General features: G+C 30.9%; 2 protein-coding genes across 2 annotated transcripts; both read left to right on the forward strand.

The window, feature by feature from the left end:
* The first annotated feature begins 4,179 nt into the window (after positions 1–4,179).
* Positions 4,180–6,504, forward strand: LOC144560030 (pentatricopeptide repeat-containing protein At1g69290-like). The gene has a single exon (XM_078309197.1). It carries the CDS (start codon positions 4,205–4,207, stop codon positions 6,176–6,178), a length of 1,974 nt encoding a protein of 657 aa, XP_078165323.1. The 5' UTR covers positions 4,180–4,204; the 3' UTR covers positions 6,179–6,504.
* Positions 6,505–10,233: 3,729 nt separating this feature from the next.
* LOC144567819 (protein FLOWERING LOCUS T-like) lies at positions 10,234–13,585 on the forward strand. The gene is made up of 5 exons (XM_078318322.1): positions 10,234–10,490; positions 10,855–10,916; positions 11,091–11,131; positions 12,371–12,587; positions 13,221–13,585. The coding sequence occupies exons 1-5, from the start codon at positions 10,293–10,295 to the stop codon at positions 13,225–13,227; spliced, it is 525 nt and encodes a 174-aa protein (XP_078174448.1). The 5' UTR covers positions 10,234–10,292; the 3' UTR covers positions 13,228–13,585.
* Positions 13,586–20,497: the final 6,912 nt, after the last annotated feature.

A 20,497-nucleotide genomic window follows, 5' to 3' on the forward strand; every position in this document is an offset into this window, starting at 1 on the left:
CATCTTGAGCTTCTAAAAATGTATACAAATGTAGATAATTTTTAGACGTTGATTTTTCAACTTATTAATTCATATAAAAGCAAAATCAAAATGTGATAATTTTTTATGGGCACATAGAGAAAATAATATAGATTACATCTAACGGTTTTATTTTGACGTTTAAGTTTTAAACTTTGAGTTATTTAAGTTTTTAAAAATGGAGGCACGATGGAGGCACAAAAAATGGAGGCATTTGAACCCTCCTCATTAAACTATATCATGAAAGAAAGATACTGGCCTGTGGCTGGGCCTCAGAGATGAATTTGTTCATTTAATCATCTCTCTCCATTTATTCTTAATTTACTGATTGATGATCAGTTCAGTTTGAACAATGTATTATTTTAATGAATTCATTTTCCAACAATTGATAGATTGACTTTAATACAAAACGAACTCAAATATAAACAATTTGAAACATAAATAAATTAATGTTTGACTTATTGAGGAGATCAAGTTAACGGTATAAACTACAAAGTCATAATTTAAGACCGATTCGATAATTTTTGAAGTTAAGCTCATAGTGATCTCATGATACTACCTTTAATTTTACTAATTATATCGTTAAAACTAGTCTAATGCACATTATCGAAATTACTAAAAAAAAAAATGAATGGGAGCTGGGCTAACTGTCACCTAGAGCGATGACCCGTTACAGACTAACATAACATATCCGAGATCCTCAGGTACAAATTCATATTCTGTCTTAACATACTGTTTAAGTATAGATCTGTGCCATTCGTTATGTATTAGCACTAATCTTAAAATATCTCTTGCAATATTACAGGTGTAAATTGAACGTCCAAAGCTAAACTCAAACGTAACAGTGCGTTAATGTGCATGATACGGACTCTAGCTACGAAACTTTTTTAAATGGTTATAAATGGCTATAAATTTATCACAACAGCAGATAATTAACTTTAAATTATATTCTTAATACGTACTAATTTATATAGGAGGAAATTCAATAGGATATATCAAATATTGTTATATTTGTTTTTTTTTTCTGAAAAAACATTAAGTGTGCTTTGAGTGCGCTTGTTGATATTTTTAATTAATTTGGATAATATTGGAAGAAAATCAAATTAGATCATAACTTGAAACATAAAAATAATCCACAATAGCTAGCCTAAATATAAAAAGGAATAAAAAAAACTCCCATTAGTGTAATAAAAATAAGAAATATCAAATTTAATATACAAATTATTACTTATTTTTGCTTAATTAATTTAGTCATACCTAATATTATCTTTCCACTTAAATGAGTATCCTCTTAATACATGATATCACAATTTATAACTTGGTTAATTAGATAGCTTATCAATTATGTGCAACTCTCATATACTATAAATAAATGTATTGCAGATTAATCTATCTAATTTTAATCATTGATTAAATAATTATAAGCTATTGTAGAAAAACTAATAACAAAATATTGTATTGGCTGAAAATGATACATACAACTACCTGATCTTAATTATAAGTGCTTATTTAAGTGATTTTAAATAATTATTTTTGTATAACATATTTAATTGTTATTTATTTGTGATTTTAATATTAATGGTTATTCTCCAATATCTTCATCGTTTATTATTATTATTATTATTATTATTATTATTATTATTATTATTATTATTATTATTATTATTATTTTATTTTTCGATCTCATATATACAGTATTTTAGTATTTTCATATTTTACATTTCAAGATTATTCAAACTGTGATAATTTAAAGATGATTGCTACACAGCTAGTTAATTGGCTAATATTTTATAAAGGGATATATATCATGTAGAACTTGTCATCAATCATGATAACTTTGCTTGTATAAGTGCGATTATACATGATACAACTAACTTTTCATGCAGTTGAAACAAGTTTGTCACCCAAACTGTGTTGCATTTTTGTTTTATTGAAGAAAAAAATGTATAAGTTAAGCCTTCAGATTTTATTAATAAAGATAGTTATGTTGCATTTTGCTGGTACGTAGCAAGTATTTTAAAAAATGTTCATTTTTCAAATAAAACCTCCAATCACATTTCGCCGAACCTAACATGAATTTTTTTTACAAGCTCTAAAGCCTCCCTTTTAGGAGTAGAGGTGGCAACGAGTTGGGTTCAGCTCGTAATCAATTCGTTTATTTATCGAGTGAGCTGGTTTGAACTTACTTTAGAGGTCCGTGCTGAAATCTAAGTTTGTAATCGTAACGAACCAGCTCACGAGCTTGCAATCACAATTCGTCGAACCTAATATTGATTTATTTTACAAGCTCTAAAACCTTCCTTTTAGGAGACATAAACAAGGTAAAGGAGTAAAAAAAACTGGATGAAAGATTCATGTGATATGCATTTTATTACATGGCCCATTTTAATGGGTTTTTTATATTGTAGACTAAAATAAGCTATGGAGGCCATAAAAGAACTTTTATATTTTTATTGTGTGTATATTTGAAGGCTAAAAAATTTCAATATATTGGGTTCACTGATGCTGCTAGCTACTAAATTATTGATGATAAACTTGATAAAGTTTATTAATGGTCCGAATGTATCATGATTCTTCTCCTTTAATTTAAGCATCCAAAAAATTCAATGCTTGATGTTTAAAATTATCCTCATATTTTCTTTAATGTTTTTTTTCTTTTAAAATTATTATTAAAATTATTTACTCCTTAATCTACAAAGCCCCTATTTTTAATGATCTAGTCATTAGTTCCTAATTATTCCATACAAAGTTAAATTAAAATTAGTTACAAAAAAAAGTTTATGAAAACTAGTTATATATGTAGTGATCCAAGTAATGTATAACAAGTTAAGGGCAATATAATATATTTTATTTTGTTTTACTCTTGGTTTCAATAATTGGATGCTATTTGCAAACAACCGCTTGATTAATTACAACATGAAGTTGTTTAATTGGTTTTGTTGGTATATAAATTAATTTGGTAGATGTGGTTAATTCATTTAACAAATTAATTTGCATTATGTTTCTACTTTCTAATCATCATCTTTCTTCTATTTAACTATTTTTCTTGTTTGGACAAATTTCGTGTATACTCTTGAAAAAACTTGAAGCTATGTATTTGTTCCCTTAAAATTCATAATATTGTAATTTTCCTTCTATATTTTAAAAACTAATTTAATTTATTCATTTTAATATGAAAGAAAATAAATTGGATAAATTTATTAGTTTATCAAATTTAGAAGTGTAAATATAATATTACGAATTTATAAGGATAAATATATAATGAGAAAGGATCTAGTTACTACATTTGAAAGTTACAACATCTTACAATAATTTGATTTTGAAAATTTCAAAGTTCAAACAGTCGATCCAAAGCATTAAACATGATCTCTATATTAAAATGTGCTTAGAGATCAAATTTTATATTTTTTTTACTATTTATCTAAAAATAACAGTTTTGTAAAATACTTAATAAATAGTAAAGAAATTAAAAAAATGTAAAATTCGATCTCCAAGCACATTTTAATTTATAGATATCATGTCTAATGGTTTGGATTGACTGTTTGAACTTTGAAAATCAGAAAACCAAATTATTGTAAGATGTAATAACTTTCAAATGCTATAAGTGGATCCCTCCTTGTAATAATTTCGAAAGAGCGAGTCTATGGTACTATGCATAACACGATTATGTTCTTAATATAGACTAATATTTTCGTTTTCAAAATTCTAACAGTTGATCCGAACCATTCACTATAATTTTCATATGAATATGTACTTACAAACTGAATTTTGTATTTTTTCGAAACTTTTTATTATTTTTAAAGGTAGATAGAAAATCACTGTTTTTAGATGGTCCAAAATTTTCATATTAAGTGATTTTCTACTTATCTTAAAATATAGTAAACACATTTTAAAAAAATATAAAATTTCGTCTGTAAGTACATATTTATATGGAGATTATATTAAACTGTTCGAATCGACCATTAGATTTTAATAACAAAAATTTTAATTTGTATTATAGATCAATATGTAATATGCATAGTACCATAGACTTATTCTGAACTAATGTTTCAAGTGTATACGTGAAAAATTCAGTGGGCCTTGTGCGGGCCGAAGTAATGAGCAATGGGCCATACCTTCTCTTAGCAAAATACAAAAGAGAGAGACCGCAATGTACTTTTGTTTGTCAGTGTTCCATTGCAATTCGATGCGGCGATCTCTCCTCTCGCTTTCCTGTTACCTCCATCGCCTCCATTTCTCTTCCTCTTCTTCTTCTTCCTCAATTCCCATTCTCTATTCCTTCCTCCAGCCTTCCATTTTCCCTCTTCGCCAACCTCACTCCATCAAACCCACCTCCACTTCCTCTCCCACTCCTCCTCCTTCTCCTTCCCCACAAACCCAGGTCTCTCTCGAATCCTCTCTCCTCTCCTCTCTCCACTCCCACCAAACCGACGAAGCATGGCGCTGTTTCAAGTCCCTCTCTTCTCTCTCCCTCCTTCCTTCCTCCCCTTCCCTCTCCGACTCTCTCATTTCTCACCTCGCCTCCCTCTCGGACCGCCTTTCTCTCAAACGTGCCTTCGCTGCGGCTATCTACCTCCTCGAAAGATCGCCTCTTTCGGTCTCGATTGATACTTTCTCCGGTCTCTTTCGAGCCTTTGCTGGGAGTAATACTCTGCATCCTGCTCTTGCGCTGTTTCGCGCAATGTTGAAGAATCGGCGGTTCCCGGCTTTTACTATCTGGGGCCTGGTGGTGATTCAAATGGCTGAAAGGAATGATGCCGGTTTTCGCGCATTCTTGCCGGTTTTTGAGGATAATTGTAGAGTTGCGTTAGATGAGAGGATGGAGTGCATGAAGCCTGATTTGGAGTTTTGCAATCGGGTTCTTGATGGGTGTTGTAAAATTCTAGGGTCGGTTTCTGATGCAGAGAAGGTGCTCGAGGTAATGTCTAGCTTGGATTTATCGCCTGATTTGAATAGTTTTGGATCTCTTGCGTATTTATATGCTTTAACTGGGAATGTGCAAAGAATTGATGAACTACAGAAGTTACTGGATGCATTGCGGTATTCAAATAAAATGGTGTTTTTCACTAATTTGATTAGTGGGTATGTGAAATCGGGTGCATTTGAATTGGTTCCTTCAATAGTTCTTCGTGCAGTGCAAGAACAAAGAGAGGATGAGTCTAATATATTCAATCAAGACACTTACATTGAGATTGCTAATTGCTTTATAAACAATGGTAAAACCAAAGAATTAGCTTCTTTGATTATTCAAGCGCAAGAATTAGAGGCCTTTAGTAAATGCACGGTACCAGATCACTCAGTTGGTTATGGGTTAATGAGTGCATGTGTGGAGTTAGGTCATTTAGACAAGGCACACAACATGCTTGATGAAATGTCGGCACAAGGGGCTTCTATTGGTTTAGGTGTTTACTCTTGTATATTGAGAGCCTATTGTAAGGAACAAAGAACTGCCGAGGCCGCTCAGCTTGTGGCAGAGATAAATGCTGCCGGGCTCCAGTTAGACTCATCCGACTTTGATGCCCTGATCGATGCCTCCATGACTTGTCAAGATTTTCAATCAGCTTTCTCTCTCTTTAGAGAGATGAGAGAGGCAACCCTACCCGACCTCAAAACAAGCTACCTAACCATTATGACCGGTTTAACCGAGAACAATCGGCCTGAACTCATGGCATCGTTTCTCGATTCAGTAGTAGATGACCCGAGAATCCAAATCGCAACCCATGATTGGAACTCAATCATACATGCATTTTGCAAAATTGGCCGGTTAGAAGATGCAAAGAGAACGTACCGAAGGATGGTTTCATTGAGATTTGAACCCAACAGTCAAACCTACTTGTCTTTGATAAATGGGTACACTTCAGCTGAGAAGTATTTTAATGTGTTAATGCTATGGACTGAGTTGAGGAGAAATGGAGGTGAATTTGACCGTGCTTCGATTGATGCATTCTTGAATGCATTGGTTAAAGGAGGGTTTTTTGATGCGGCGATGCAGGTGGTGGAGAAGGCGAATGAATTGAAGATTTTTGTAGATAAATGGAGGCACAAACAAGCATTCATGGAGAAACACAAGAAGTTGAGTGTGGCAAAATTGAGGAGAAAAAATTATCGGAAAATGGAGGCGCTTGTTGCTTTTAAGAATTGGGCTGGGTTTACTACATGAAAGTAAGTACTCTTTCATATCTACCCTACAAAAATGTAAAAACATGCTTTGTTATCACTGTGCAATTTATAATACTACGGGAGCTATTTAATAATGTAAATTAGGAAGCTATGTAAACTGATGAGGGTTTTTATTTGCAAAAAAATGCTTTGTTATCAGTATGTGATTTATAACACTATGATACCTATCCAATGTAAAGTAGGAAGCTAGTTTCTGGCTAGATTTTTTCAGAGAGAAATGAAAGGAAAAATAGTCTATTTATTTATGTTGTAGAAGAAGCTTTTTGGGGTCCAATCTGTGTATAAAGAAATGCAAAAGCTGCTTCTGTTTGTCAGAAAATCCTATTCAGTTGAAGTTATAAATCCTATTTTTGTCAGAAAATCCCATTCCTTTGAAATTATGCTTTTTTATTTTTTTATTTTTTTGCATTTGTTTGTTCTTTTATGGGCCATTTGTGGAGGAACTTCAAATTAAACCCAAATTTCTAGAATAACCTCCTTGTGCAGCTGTGATAAATTTTACTAAACAATTAGTTTTGCACGTATGAACTTTTTTAATTATTAATTATTTATGATAGTAATGGTGCTTGTAATAAAAATTTAAAAATAATTGAACTTGAATCACTTCCACAGGTCATGTCAGTAAAATTTATAATTGTTGCCTAATGACTACTTTGGTAGACATACTTGTTTTTACAACAAGAAAAATGTTGAAATCTTGTTTGACTGAGCTGAATTTCTTTTCCAAAAATTATTTCAACAAATTTGGCTAACAAATGGTGAAAAGTAAATCTATGTAAGAATGAAAGAAAATTAAAACTAAATTTGACCTTTACTTTCTATATTTCTTCACTTTTGATTTTTGTCCTTTTTTCTGTGGTGATGATTTTAATCCATTTATGGAATATTTACATTTTCCTTTGCATACTTTTTTCCAAAAAAATTGTGAAGGGAAGGTGAAATATTTTTCAACTAATTAATTCAATACAGTATAACTTAGCCATTATGAACAATATAACTGCTCAAGTCAAATCAAGTATCTGTTAATAATACCAAATCATTGCAACATAGATTGAAAGCTCAGAGACTTGATGATACCAGTTATCACATATCTCCCTACTTCAGAATAACAAATCTTGAAAAGCGCATATCTTTTGATTGTCAGTGACAATTGGAATACTCAAATGTGCATTTATAATATGAAATTCAAATTCCTGAAACGCGTAATACATTAAACAGTTCAGAGGCCTAAATTTAGTTGGATGGTCTAGAGCAGTGTTGTAAATGACGGTATGCGGTTGTCGGACGGACAAGGTACCGCCAAGCGATTTATCGGAAATAATCGGGAATAATCGGCCATAATCGGAAATAGTTAGAAAAATCTATAACGGTTTGATCACCGCTAACAACTAATCAACCTAAACAAATATTTTTTACAGCACTGGTCTAGAGCAAATCCAGGCCTTTAATTTCTTATAGGACAGTCTTAACACTTAAATAATACATGCAAAGTTCCTTTATTATTGAAAAATTAAATGTTTCTTTGATCAATGAAGAACGGCTCTTAGCTGTTGGAAAAAGTTAGCTATTCAAGTGGCAATCATGTTCAAGCATATCCTGCAACTACGTACCGCGCGTACCGGACATACAATAAGCACAAAAAACACTTTTAACTATAGAGAAAAGTTTGTAAAATGATAGCATGGAGAATCAAATTATACTTCTGTGGCCAAATTGTGTTGTGGGGGTAAATATATTAACAAAGCTAGTTTGACTTCACGCAACACACAAGTAATAGAGTTAAAATAGAAAAAAAACAACTTTTGGGCTGTACGAAGCAAGACAAGCGCTATTAATATCATTCCAGTTGTGCTTGAAGATCTTCATGCAAAGATAATTGTGCTTGAAGATCTTCATGCAAAGAGAATTGTGCTTGAAGATCAGAAAAAGCATCAAGGATATTCTATTAAAAGTGCGTAATATATCAAGAAAGATTTTATACTACTTGAAAAGGAGAAGATCATCCTGCTAGTGGCAAAGGGCATCAAATTTGGATTGACAAACTATGTTTTGTAGCTTGGAATTTCTTCAAGCTTGTTCTAGAATCCATTCGAATGGAAGAATCTGAATGCTAAATAATAAAAGTTTATAGGTGTTTTGTTGGACAAATAGGAACCATACATTTTCAATTTTATGAAATTTAATTATTGTTTGATAATGCATCAAGGGTAATAGAATACAGATGGTTACAAGTTCAAGTCGGTTGTTGCACGGTACAAAAATAAACCAAATAATAATTATTTCATTTTATAGGAATGAAACAATATTGGATCTCTTATTTAAACTTTGATTTTGGTGATTGTCAAGATTGTCAATTAATCATTTCCAATGGATATTTATCTCTTAATTGAGTCACCTATAAACAGAAAATAACTCCTGCCATTTACTCATTGAAAAATGACAAGGCATGATAGTTTTCTCATGTCAGTGAAATATTCATGTCTTTTGTGGAAGAGATCATGTCTGTTCAAACGAGTTTGTATCTTCTGAGATATCTCAAAATATCAGTTTTTCTAAATCCGGGCCAATTATTTTTCGGTGCCTATTCGGAATGCAAGGGGCCAGTATTATTGTTCTTTGAGATTCGTGCAGAAAGGATTTTTTTTTTTTTGGGTTCTTTGCAGAAAGGATTTGAACAGTCCAGATATTCCACAGTTTAACTCAAAAGTTTGAGATATCTCATCCCTAATTCTGTGCAAACATGCTATCACTAGCAGTAGGTAGTCATGGACCACCCCTTGTCAATAAGTGAAGTACCTGATACTCTAAAGGTGCCTCGGAAAAGTAATTGATCCCAAAAAAAAAAAGAAAAAAAAAAAAAGAGAGAAAGCAACCAGATAATGTCTTGTTGCCAATTCCATGCTGGGTTAGTTTTGTAGACCCAATAACCCAATTCGATGGTACCCGATCTGATTGCAATTCATGCTTGACAGCACAAAACCCCAGTATAACCTATTGTGGCTACTTTTGCTTGAGGCAAAGGGTTTGCTTTGCAATTTCTTTACCAGTATACTGTTTTCGGTACATGTAGTTGGGTTCTTGGTCGTGGATATATTTCATAATCCAACCAAATGCTGGTATATCATATAATCGCCTTTGGTTGTGGACTGAATGAAAACCATTCCTTTATTGATTGCTAATGACTGAAAAATAGGCTAATCTTGTGACATTGATCTGAGAATTTTTTTTCCCTAGCATTGTGCTTGGAAAAAGAGAGCAGCGAAAGAGACGCAACACATCGATAAGTCTATCTACGATTCGCTTCAACTGGTACCTGCTTGCACGGAGGCCGTACCTGGGCTAGGTATCATTTGGGGAAGGCCAAAAGTTGAGAGGCATCTTCAGGAAAAAAAAAAAAAAAAACTCTGATGGTGTCGGTATCATCAATTCCTCAAAGTACCAGAGTCTGTATCCTTGGAGATATCTCAAACTTTCAGTTTATCTAAAGTCGATCATTTTTTTCGGTGCCTATTCGCAATGCAGGAGGCCACTATTATTATGCTTCAATATTAGTGCATAAAGAATTTGAACGTTCTAGAGAGATCAACTCAAAATTTGAGATATCTCAGGGTTGCGAATTCAAAATACTAAACCTCTATATCTCAGAGATGTAGCACAGGGGACCAATTGAATTGTATAATTGTTTCTTAGTTATTTCAAATTTCAAAATTAAAAAATGAATAATATGAGAAATGTATATAGTTCTGATCAGCCAATGCTGTTAATTGTTAAATCTGTAAAATGTGTGCAATCATAGGTACACTTGTGACTTCAGTTTGATTAATTGACCTTAGTGCATTAGAAAGAAAAGAAAGCATATTTCATCACAACAAATAATAATAAAATAATTTCTAGAAAAAGATAGAAATATAAAGTAAGATTCTATCATCTTGTAGTGTTATGTGGAATGTTTTCAAACATTTAAAAGATGCGTTTCCTTTTCATATAAATACCATTTAAATCTTTATCATTTCTACACACACAAAACCTCCATAAACTCCAGCAATACTTGAAACAAATATATATTTTTTAACTCTCAATCTTGTTAGCAAAGTATGATAAGGGGAAGGGATCCATTAGCAGTCAGTCAGATAATAGGTGATGTGTTAGATCCCTTTAACCGATCTGCTACAATGAAAATTCGTTACAATGATAAAGAGATCACGAATGGTACCGGTCTGAAGGCATCTCATGCTGCCAGTGCACCGAAGATTGAGATCGTTGGTTCAGATCAGAGGAAGCTGTACACACTTGTAAGTTAGTGGCAATTATCTATATTTTGTACTGTCTTCTTTAGTTTCTCTTCTTATCTAACTTGTACTCCCCTGATATTGTCTTCTTATTTTTTATTCAATGAAATTTACATAATAAGATTTCACCTACTACCTTAAAAAAGAAAAAAGAACCATAATGATTTGTTGGGTCATGGTGCTTTTAGTGGGCTGCAAATCTAGGCCTAATTAGATCCAAAAGAGCTATTAAATGTGTAAACAAACTGAAGGTGAGAATATTCTTGCCTGAAATATTGAAGCAACTTGTCTATTTTTATTCTTGTTGTAATTGTTTTAGCACTTAACTATTAGTTTCTGATGTCATTAACCTAATCATTATTAAAAGGTAATGGTAGATCCTGATTCTCCAAGTCCAAGCAATCCAAGTAACAGGGAATATCTGAATTGGTATGTGTACTGTTTTAATTTTCTTGATATCTGAATATCTTGTAATATTTTTGTAGGACAAAATGGGTCTTTCAATTTCTTGACATTCAAATGAATTACTAATTTGCTCTCCACAGATCATTTCTTACAATTAGTAAAATTTTTTAAATTGATAAACTATTTGTGATTGTATAGGTTGGTAACTGATATACCAGAAGCAACTGATGTAAGTTTTGGTGGGTATTATTCATTTCTACTTTCATGCCTTCACATATCTATATAAGTGTAATACAACAGTGGAATCCAACAAAATAAAAAAAAATTAAGAGCAGTTGATGCGATATTGAACTACAAATCATACCAAGGATTATCATACTTTCTTGTACCAGTACATCTATCAGACTGTAAGGTACCAAGCTAAAATCTTGGTACCAGTGGTCCTTGGCAAGCTAAAAACTTGGTACCAGTACATCCAAAACCGGATAGGCATGGGTTTGGTAATCCTTGGCAAAAACCAAATGCACGGGAGGGGGGTGTGGGGCCCTTGATAAGAAATGACCAACCTATTTTGTCATGCAGGTTGAGCAGTTGGACGGTTGTCAGTTGATCAACAACGCTCGAGATTTGTACAGTTTATGGGGCCCCACTAGATTACATTAGTCAGCGTGCAGAGGGACCTCAACCGGAAATCAAAATTTGATGGACGGCTGTGATCTTTCGAAAAGAACGCTTGACCAATGCATTATGGTGTGGGCCCACAAAAAAATATGGTACCAGGGAAATGTTGTACCCTATAAGAATTTATTCAAAAGGCACAGTGTGCTTAATGCCTTTGAAACCCATATTTTTTTACAAATAACAAGTTTCAATGTTACAAAATTTAACTAGCTTGTATGATCCTTTTTTTTTTTTTAAACTAAGCTAACAGAGGAGTTTTAAAGCAAAAATTTTGATTTAATATGTTCTAGGCTAGATTATGATTTAACTATTTCTTAATTACAAGTATAAGAAGATTTATTTTGGGCTAGGCTATAATAGTCCGGGTTACTAAAAGTAAAAAGAAGATTTTATTAAAAAAATTATCTGAGTATTAGCCATCAAGTGAATTTGACATAAATTTGGACTAGGAATATATTACGAAATGATTCAAAGATTGAATGAAATTTGCATTATACCAAAGGAAAAAAAAATAGTTGTATTACATAAAATAATTACTGACAATATTAGTGTTTATAGTTCCTTCAAAAAGGATCTATTTTTGAAGAAAAAGACCAAGCTTTTGTCCCTCTTGTGTATATATGGACGCATAAAAAGTCCCACAAGCACAAGAAAACAAAGACCTGAATAACTTCAACAGAAAATAACGCCACAATAAGAGCCTTTTATGACATAATAATTTCGTGAATTGACATGAACACAAGTGATTCAAAATATAACAAACAAAAACTCGCTAAAGTACATGAAAAATATTTCAGGAAATGAAATAGTATCATACGAGGGACCGCGGGCATCGGCAGGGATACATCGTGTTGCATTCGTGTTATTCAAACAGGAAGTGAGGCAGACTGTCTATGCACCGGGATGGCGTCAAAATTTCAATACCAGAGATTTCTCGGCATTCTACAATCTCGGGCCACCTGTTGCAGCATTGTACTTCAATTGCCAAAGAGAAGGTGGTGTTGGTGGTAGAAGGTATACTCTAAAAACTATATCAAGAACTAATTAAGAAGCATTCTTTTATGCATATACATGAAGGAGAATATAAATGAAATATTGTAGGAAGTAGAAAAAAATTAAACAAATATATATATAAAATAAATATGCATCCAAATTGGGAGGATATATATATCAACCAAATGAGCATATTTGATGCACACCTTTATAGTGGCAAAAAAAAATTTTTTTTAGGTAATAGGCAACTTAATTGATATTGATTCATTAAAGAGAAGTAAAAGGATAACATTGTGTGTATACAATGCAATCAGGTGAGGATCTTAAGGTAATTATGCATGAGGTGCTTAGTTACCTCTATTATTTAAAAAAAAAGTTTCTCTCGTGTATAGAAATTTAATTGAAATTTTGTCTTTTTAAGTTTTTATATAGATCAATCCCTCTCATAAAATATATTACAATGTGTACTTGTGGTCTAGTTGTGGAGACTTTATAGATTTCAGTAACCACACATTATGCATTTTATGTTTCTACCCCAATCTAAATTTTCTAATTCCACCCCTAAATGAAATGAAATGTTGTAGATTTAGATTTATTAACAAATGCAATATTTCTCTCTTATAATGTTCTTTTTTTTTTCTTTGGGAAAAAAAGGTTTTGAGGATGGATTGAAGGATGCATCTCTTACTTCAAATTAAAGCAAACTACCAGCTAGAAGTATTGTTTTACAACTTCATTTGGATAGTTGACATTTAATTAGACGAGATATATAGGCGTATAGATTAACCAATATATCATTCATTTAATGATAATGCAAAAATATATAATCTATATAAGTATGTGTGTGAGGACTGAGGTTAGGTATATATTTTAGTTTTTAAGCACCAATTTGCTCAAAACATGACTAGTACCATATATTTATATATAAATGTCATGTAAGTTATTGCCAATAAGTTTGGAATAAATTTAGATGTAATTTTGTTAAGTAAAACAATAAAAAAATAATAATAGATGTATATTTTCTGATTCCAGTTTTGTAATATTAAAAGATTCCTATGCATCTGGCTGTAAATCAGGGGTTAAAATTTCTTTAATTTTTTGTTGTTGTTTAGTTAAAACGAGTCAATCCCTTGTCCCCCCCACTCTTCTGTAAACCAGGTTATATGATTTTTGTAAAGCCCATTTGTTTAATTCAGGCCCATATTGTAAATTGGGCCTAACTAGCATGGAAAAATGTAAAAACTCGAGTAATCATGAAAATATTCAAGCATGCCAAAATTGCTACCCAAGTGGTGGGAAGTAAATGTACTAATTAAAATATAAAAGGTATGAATACAATTGTCGAATTACATGAAGTAGTATTTTTGTCATGAATTACTCATTTATCCATTTGTTATATTAGCAACTTTTCCAATTTTTCTTTCCTTTAACCCATTAAACATAAAACTACAATAACTCAAAACTAATATGAATAGTTCAAAAGAAATTTTCTGAAATAAATTATGTCATTGGAGGAAATCAACTTATCAGCAAATATATGATGATATAGAAAATTAATATTCGAAAGATAAAATTGATAAAAATCAATATATGATAAAATTAATAAAAATTAATATATCAGCAAATATACGATAATTAGAATAAAATTAATATTTTAATTAGAATTGCTAGTCTTTACTATATTAATTTGTTAAATTAATGCAAGTGATATCAGAACTTGGAGTGATAATAATATTTCTTATTTTTTTAATAAAATGAAATATTGAGAAAAAAATGAGAAAAAAAAAAATCACCGAATTGCATGGTAAGTATTTAATTTGTAACACAAAATTGTATAATAAAACAACCCATCAAATGAGAAGAAACTATATATCTGCATGTAACCTACTTTAACAATCACGCGAAAACCATTTTCTTTTTAAAGTATAAATTAAATTGACATCAATCAATATATAGATTGCATGCTAAGTTGCTAGCTAAAAGCGAAACATGTATTACTTTGGTTGAAGTTTCTAATAAGAAGCAAGAAAATACATTCTTGGGAATTACAGTCTTGTTCAAATGTGTTACATTCCCACAGTATGTTATTGCAAATTTTACAAATTGTAAATTTGTTGATTAATGGAAATTATCTTTGGTTATTATATTTGAAATGTGTAGCAAATTGTTTTTTTTTTTTTGCAATTGTTATTTTACACTTTATAAATTTAGATCAAAGTTGCTATCAATTAAGTCTTATACCAAGTCTTATAATTATGTGATTTTCTAATATGAATGTCAAACATGGAAAATTATAATTAATTCCCAATCTATATGAGATTTTTCCTTTATTAAGTCTAAGTCGTGTAGCTATGCATGTAATTTCATTCAATTAACATTTTTTAAAAATGAGAAGGAAATTCATTTTGCATGTGATCCCTTTCTGTTGTATAAAGAGTAATGAGTTTTCCATTTTAATTAGGTGTTAATTCTATAGGTGAGAGCATTTTGAAAATTATTTTCTGTACAGTAAATTAAAGTGTTATTATTTGTTGATTAAATACTCAGTACATGACCAAATTATTATACTTGTAAGGCATTTAAAATTTGAAAAACCTCTAGAATGGCTCCAATTTAACTAAACCAGAAATAATAATAAAAATATCCCATTTTTTATAAAACATCAAACAAAATATTCATTTTCAAATTTATTAACTAAATATTCTCCGAATTTAACCTTTTCTTTATTCTCTTTTCCATCTTGTTTTTCTTGACTACAAGGGATGATAACAAATTAATTAAATAAAACAAATTGTTTATAGTCCAATAAAACTTAAATGTGCAGTTTTGTTTTCATGTAAATTTACTTTAATAATTTCTTTTGACATTAAAATCCAAAATATATTTAAGCAAGATTGCTTCCAGCAGTAAACTAAAATGATTAAATGCTCATGTTTGATCTGACTCGATATTTAATATGTGTTAATTTACTTTTTTGATATTTGACTATTTAAAATTTATTCAAGTGATGCTATGAAATATAAATATTTTAAATCTACACCGTGTATTTGCACATTTAATTTAAGCTGTAAATTTCATCTTCTTATGAACACAAAGCGGAACAGTGACAGATTTGAAAAATAATTAAATCTTGTGGACACTGTTCTATTCTTATATACTCTTATATACTTATTCTTATATACTGTTCTATTCTTATATACCATTCTTGTAGTGTGATGCAGAAAGAATATATCCGAATACGGATTTGGATAATTAAGGTCACCCAATCTTTTCTCTCTCCTCTGTTCGTTAGATGAATTTATTTTGCTCTTGGCTCCTTTATATAGTGTATCTTCTAATTAAATGGCTTTTTCGTTGTGGGACTAACCCATCCGGACAGTTTAATTACCATTACAAACACGTTAATCTTTATAGCGCGCATGTACTGAGCCCAATCTGAGCCCTGTCTGTTTTTTATAGCGCGCATGTACTGCTGAAGATCTATTATACTAGATTTAGTATAGCTTTCTATGCACGTTACATCTTGAACCACAAATTTCGAATGAAGCACGAAGATCCACATACTTAGTTATATATTTAATCTTTTTTATATTTTGAATTTTGCCAAAATGAGTATTTGTATCTTAAAATTTATGACTCAATTATCTAACAATTATTTGTTTCGTATATATATTCAAATCCGTATTTATAGATTATTTGCTCCGTATTCATATCCATTTAAAACAGATTTGATTTTAAATTATAATAATTGGTTACTATTTGTCTTTTTATTCATATCCGCTTATTGAATAACTATACGAATTTGTTATTAGCATTATCCGCTCTGAATTCACTCCATTTACATCCCTACCTACTGTATGATATCTCTGTCATAATTTTATTAACTATAGCTATGCCATAGGTTAATTTATTTAGTAAGAAAAATTTGAGAGTTAATGTCCACCAAGCGGCCAAGTGGGTCTGGCATTTGTCGCTATCTCCACTACAACAAAGTATGCACTTTTCGCGAGAGAAAAAACGCATTTATGACGGAACTCCGTCGTGAAAAGTACCGTCGCAAATAGAAAAAACACGTTTATAACAGTACTCCGTCGTGAAAAGTCACTTTTTATTCTCGCGAAAAGTGCCTATCTTTTCCGGCAGGACCTAACTTACCATCGCACTGTCACCTCCTTTCATAACATTCTGTACCATATCTCTCTCCCATCTTAGTCCATATCACTTCCAATTTGGATGGGGAATTATATACCTCTCCATTGAATCGGAGATACAACTAACCTCCTTATATCATGAACCTCGTCACCTCTTGTTTTGGAATCAACAATTTAACACCTGGGGAAGTAAAAACAAAAAAGGAGGATTGATTTATCCTGACCTTTGGTAAGTTTTTATTTTCTTTTCTAGCTTATTTTTAAAAATGATTTATACTATTCATATGAATTGATTTCTAGTCATATATATTGCAGGAACATTTATCCCAGAAATGCTACTTCATCCCTTAGTCCTCTCAGTTCCATTGATTGTTGTCAACATTTATTAATTTTTTCCAACTTTAATTACTTGAAGCATTGCTCCATGGGCACAACTTTGGATGTGAATTGTGGTCCACTCCACTATGAAGCTTGGAGTTATAGAGGGGCAAAACCGGTTTATCACTTCTTGGAGAAGTTCTAGTGATCCAGCAGCTGGAAGTTATTCATTTGGTCTTGTTAGAAACGTGACTGCCAACTTATTATCTGGAGGAAGGATAAGATGCATGTACTGGATGTATTCATGCTAATTTGGTGAATTTGGTATTCATGCTAATTTCGTTTCAAATTCTGAAGAGATGTATTTTAGGTACTCCATCATTGCTGGTTATAGTAGACTTGTTATTGGTATCACTGGACAAATTCAAGAGATATTTTGGCAGGCTTGGGATTTGTGGAAAGAAGAAAGATGGTTTCAGCTGGTGGATCAATCTTTTGTCGACAAATGCCGAATGAAAGAGGTGCGAAGATGCATTCACGTGGCACTGACGTGCATTCAAGATAATGCCACGGATCGGCCCACAATGTCAGAGGTTCTCACCATGCTTGGCAGTGACAGCATGAACTTACCTGAGCCGAAGCAACCGGCTTTCTTCCCAGTTAGAGTTGCAATTGGCGATGACTTGAATAAATCCTGCTCTGTTAATATTGTGACAAACAGCATTCCAGATGGTCGCTAGTCATGGAATTACTGAGCCAGAGTGCATTTTTTCAAATCTAATCTTGACATTATATTATTTGTATTATAGAATGACTACCTAGAATATTAATTGGCCCATTGTCAGATCAAATCAAGGAAAAAAAAGTGTTTGATATAATGTCGCACTATTAAACTTTTCCTTCCAGAGAAAAAATAAAAAAAATTAAGAAAGAGATTAGCATGAAACAAATATGGCCTAGATGCTTTACTGGACAAGAAGTGAAAATAATATTTTTAATGATTTAGTTTTGTGTTAATTTGCATGTAGATCTGTTGTTAAATTCTGAAGCTGTACTTCTGTACTTTGACTTTGCTGGAAATATTTACTAAGAATATATTTATTTGACAACTATATATAACAAGTGGAAAAAAATGTTAAATAAAAATTGAACTTCTATTTTTTCATATTTTATATAGATTATAAATTTCATACAATTTAAAAGGGAGAATTTCTAGCTAGTGTCCCCATCTAAACTTCTAAAATAGCCAATATCTCCATTTAAACACAATAATATCTAATATAACAAAATATTCTCTCTTTTATTTCTTTTATCTATATAATAACAATCCAAATTAATTATTTGTACTGCAAATGATACAAATTCAACGGAGACACAGCATGTAATTAATTAATTTAGTATAATAAAAAGGGTTACTTTTTATCATTTTCTTTTTATTTTTCTAAAAGAGGTTTATAATTGAATTAATTTCTTTAAAGATGTCAAATTAAAGATATTTCATGAGTAGAACTAGGGTGCTCTTAAGCTTACCAAAGTTTTGGTGAGCTTAACTCTCAAAAAATGAATGCACTAAAATTAATTTATTAACCTTCTAATTTTGACCGCTTGACTTTATACTAAATTAATTCAAATGTTTAAAAATTTCACATGTAGATGCATCACACGTAAGGTAGGCGGGTTTCAACGGTTCGGATTCGTTGTTTGAAATCAATTTGATGAGTTTTAAAGTTAAGCTCACCAAAACTTTGATGAGCTTAAGAGCACCCTAGCTAGTTCTACTCATATTTCATTTCCTATGTACGTCCTATATATGAACCGTCTGATCAAATTCGAATCAATATGGTCTTGGTGTAAACATATATATTTTGTTATCTCAGGTAATATGAATTCGTTTCCATTTGTTCATGACATCAATTAAGCAATTAATTTTATGGTATTAATTTATAAATAACAAATAAATAATTAAACAAACAACTATACAAACACAAACAAGTTGTTTATTTTTTTTTTAAATAAAAGACGCTCTAAACAGATCAGGCTGGAATACAATTCTATCCTGTCAATCTGTTCAATTTTAGATAAGTTGGTACTTACCTGGTTGATATGAGATACATAATTATTTAATATTGTTATAAAATACAATAATTCATGTTACAATTTTCTATACATGAGATAAAAGATTATTTTTTTAAATAATCTCTGGTTATATATTTCTCAGATCCTTCGTGCTAGGAATATAAAGACAAAAATAAAAAGATTTGAGTAATATCAGAGGGATTAATTAGCTAATATGGTGTAAAAATAAAAATTGATATCCTACCATATCCCTATTATAATTTTATTAACTATAGCTATGCCATAAGTTAATTTATTTAGTAAGAAAAAATTGAGATTTATAATATTTGATCTGAATTAACTCAATGACAACTGACAGGGTTGAATACTTAAATGTCGTGGCGGACTTTAATTTCTATATAATTGGCATGTGAGAAAATAATGGTGAAGCAAGCAATGAAGAAGCAAATCTCAGCATGAAAGAGTGGTTGAAAAATCAAGTTCATCCTTCCCAATTTAAAATCTTTAATAACATATAAATAAAATTCGAAGGGAAAGCTGTACCACTGGAATTAATAAATCTAAATTTATATATATATAATGTCCACAATATATTTATTTAATTATATTATACAAGAATGTGTCATATTTGTAAGGAGCTGATAATTGCCTCCCAAAAAAAATCTGAGCGTATTCTCCAAATATTTAATGTCTAAATTTTATTTTCAGCACTCATATTTAAGTTTTTAAAGTTTTATTTATAATATTTTAAAATGTTATTCGCAATTTTTTTAAACCTCTATCTGCAAGTAACTAAATTCTAAATCTGTGTAGTTATTTTTTCTAACTACCTTTGTATTCAAACCAAAAAAAGAAAGCTTCATTTCACTTACTATTTTTTTTCTTTGATTATTATCGTCTATTTTCTCAATGATCCGTAATGAATTTTGCGAATCTAAAAATACAAATATTTTTTACTCGATTTTCTCTTTCAAATAAGATAATGAATAAATACTTTTGTGTTTTTTTTTCAAGTCGTTGTTTCTATTTTATTTTAAAGCAAAACTCATGAGCACTATTTAAATGTTTGACAAAACTACTTTTAACGATTGTATACAGAGGTTTAAATGCATGATAATATATGATTGACATCAAAGGTTTAAATGATTGAACATAGTAGTTTAAATAGTAACATCATAGGTTTAAATGGTTGTAAAATGGGGTTTAAAAGTTGAAAAATTTTAAGTGCTCATGGACTTTACTTTAAAAAAAACACTTCAAATTAACTCAAAAGTATTTCTTCTTGGATCTCATTTGAAAGGTAAAATTGAGTAATAAATACTCGTATTTTTAGATTCGTAAAATTCATTACGGATCATCGGAAAAATGAACGAGAATAATCAGAGA

Source organism: Carex rostrata, chromosome 1 (assembly GCF_964058835.1).
Source record: "Carex rostrata chromosome 1, lpCarRost1.2, whole genome shotgun sequence".
Classification (NCBI taxonomy): domain Eukaryota; kingdom Viridiplantae; phylum Streptophyta; class Magnoliopsida; order Poales; family Cyperaceae; genus Carex; species Carex rostrata.

Coding starts and splice junctions, on each gene's coding strand:
- LOC144560030 (XM_078309197.1), top strand. CDS start 4,205: ATGCGGCGATCTCTCCTCTCGCTTTCCTGTTACCTCCATCGCCTCCAT.
- LOC144567819 (XM_078318322.1), top strand. CDS start 10,293: ATGATAAGGGGAAGGGATCCATTAGCAGTCAGTCAGATAATAGGTGAT. Junction 10,917..11,090: donor AACAGGGAATATCTGAATTG/GTATGTGTACTG, acceptor GTGATTGTATAG/GTTGGTAACTGATATACCAG. Junction 11,132..12,370: donor AGCAACTGATGTAAGTTTTG/GTGGGTATTATT, acceptor AAAATATTTCAG/GAAATGAAATAGTATCATAC.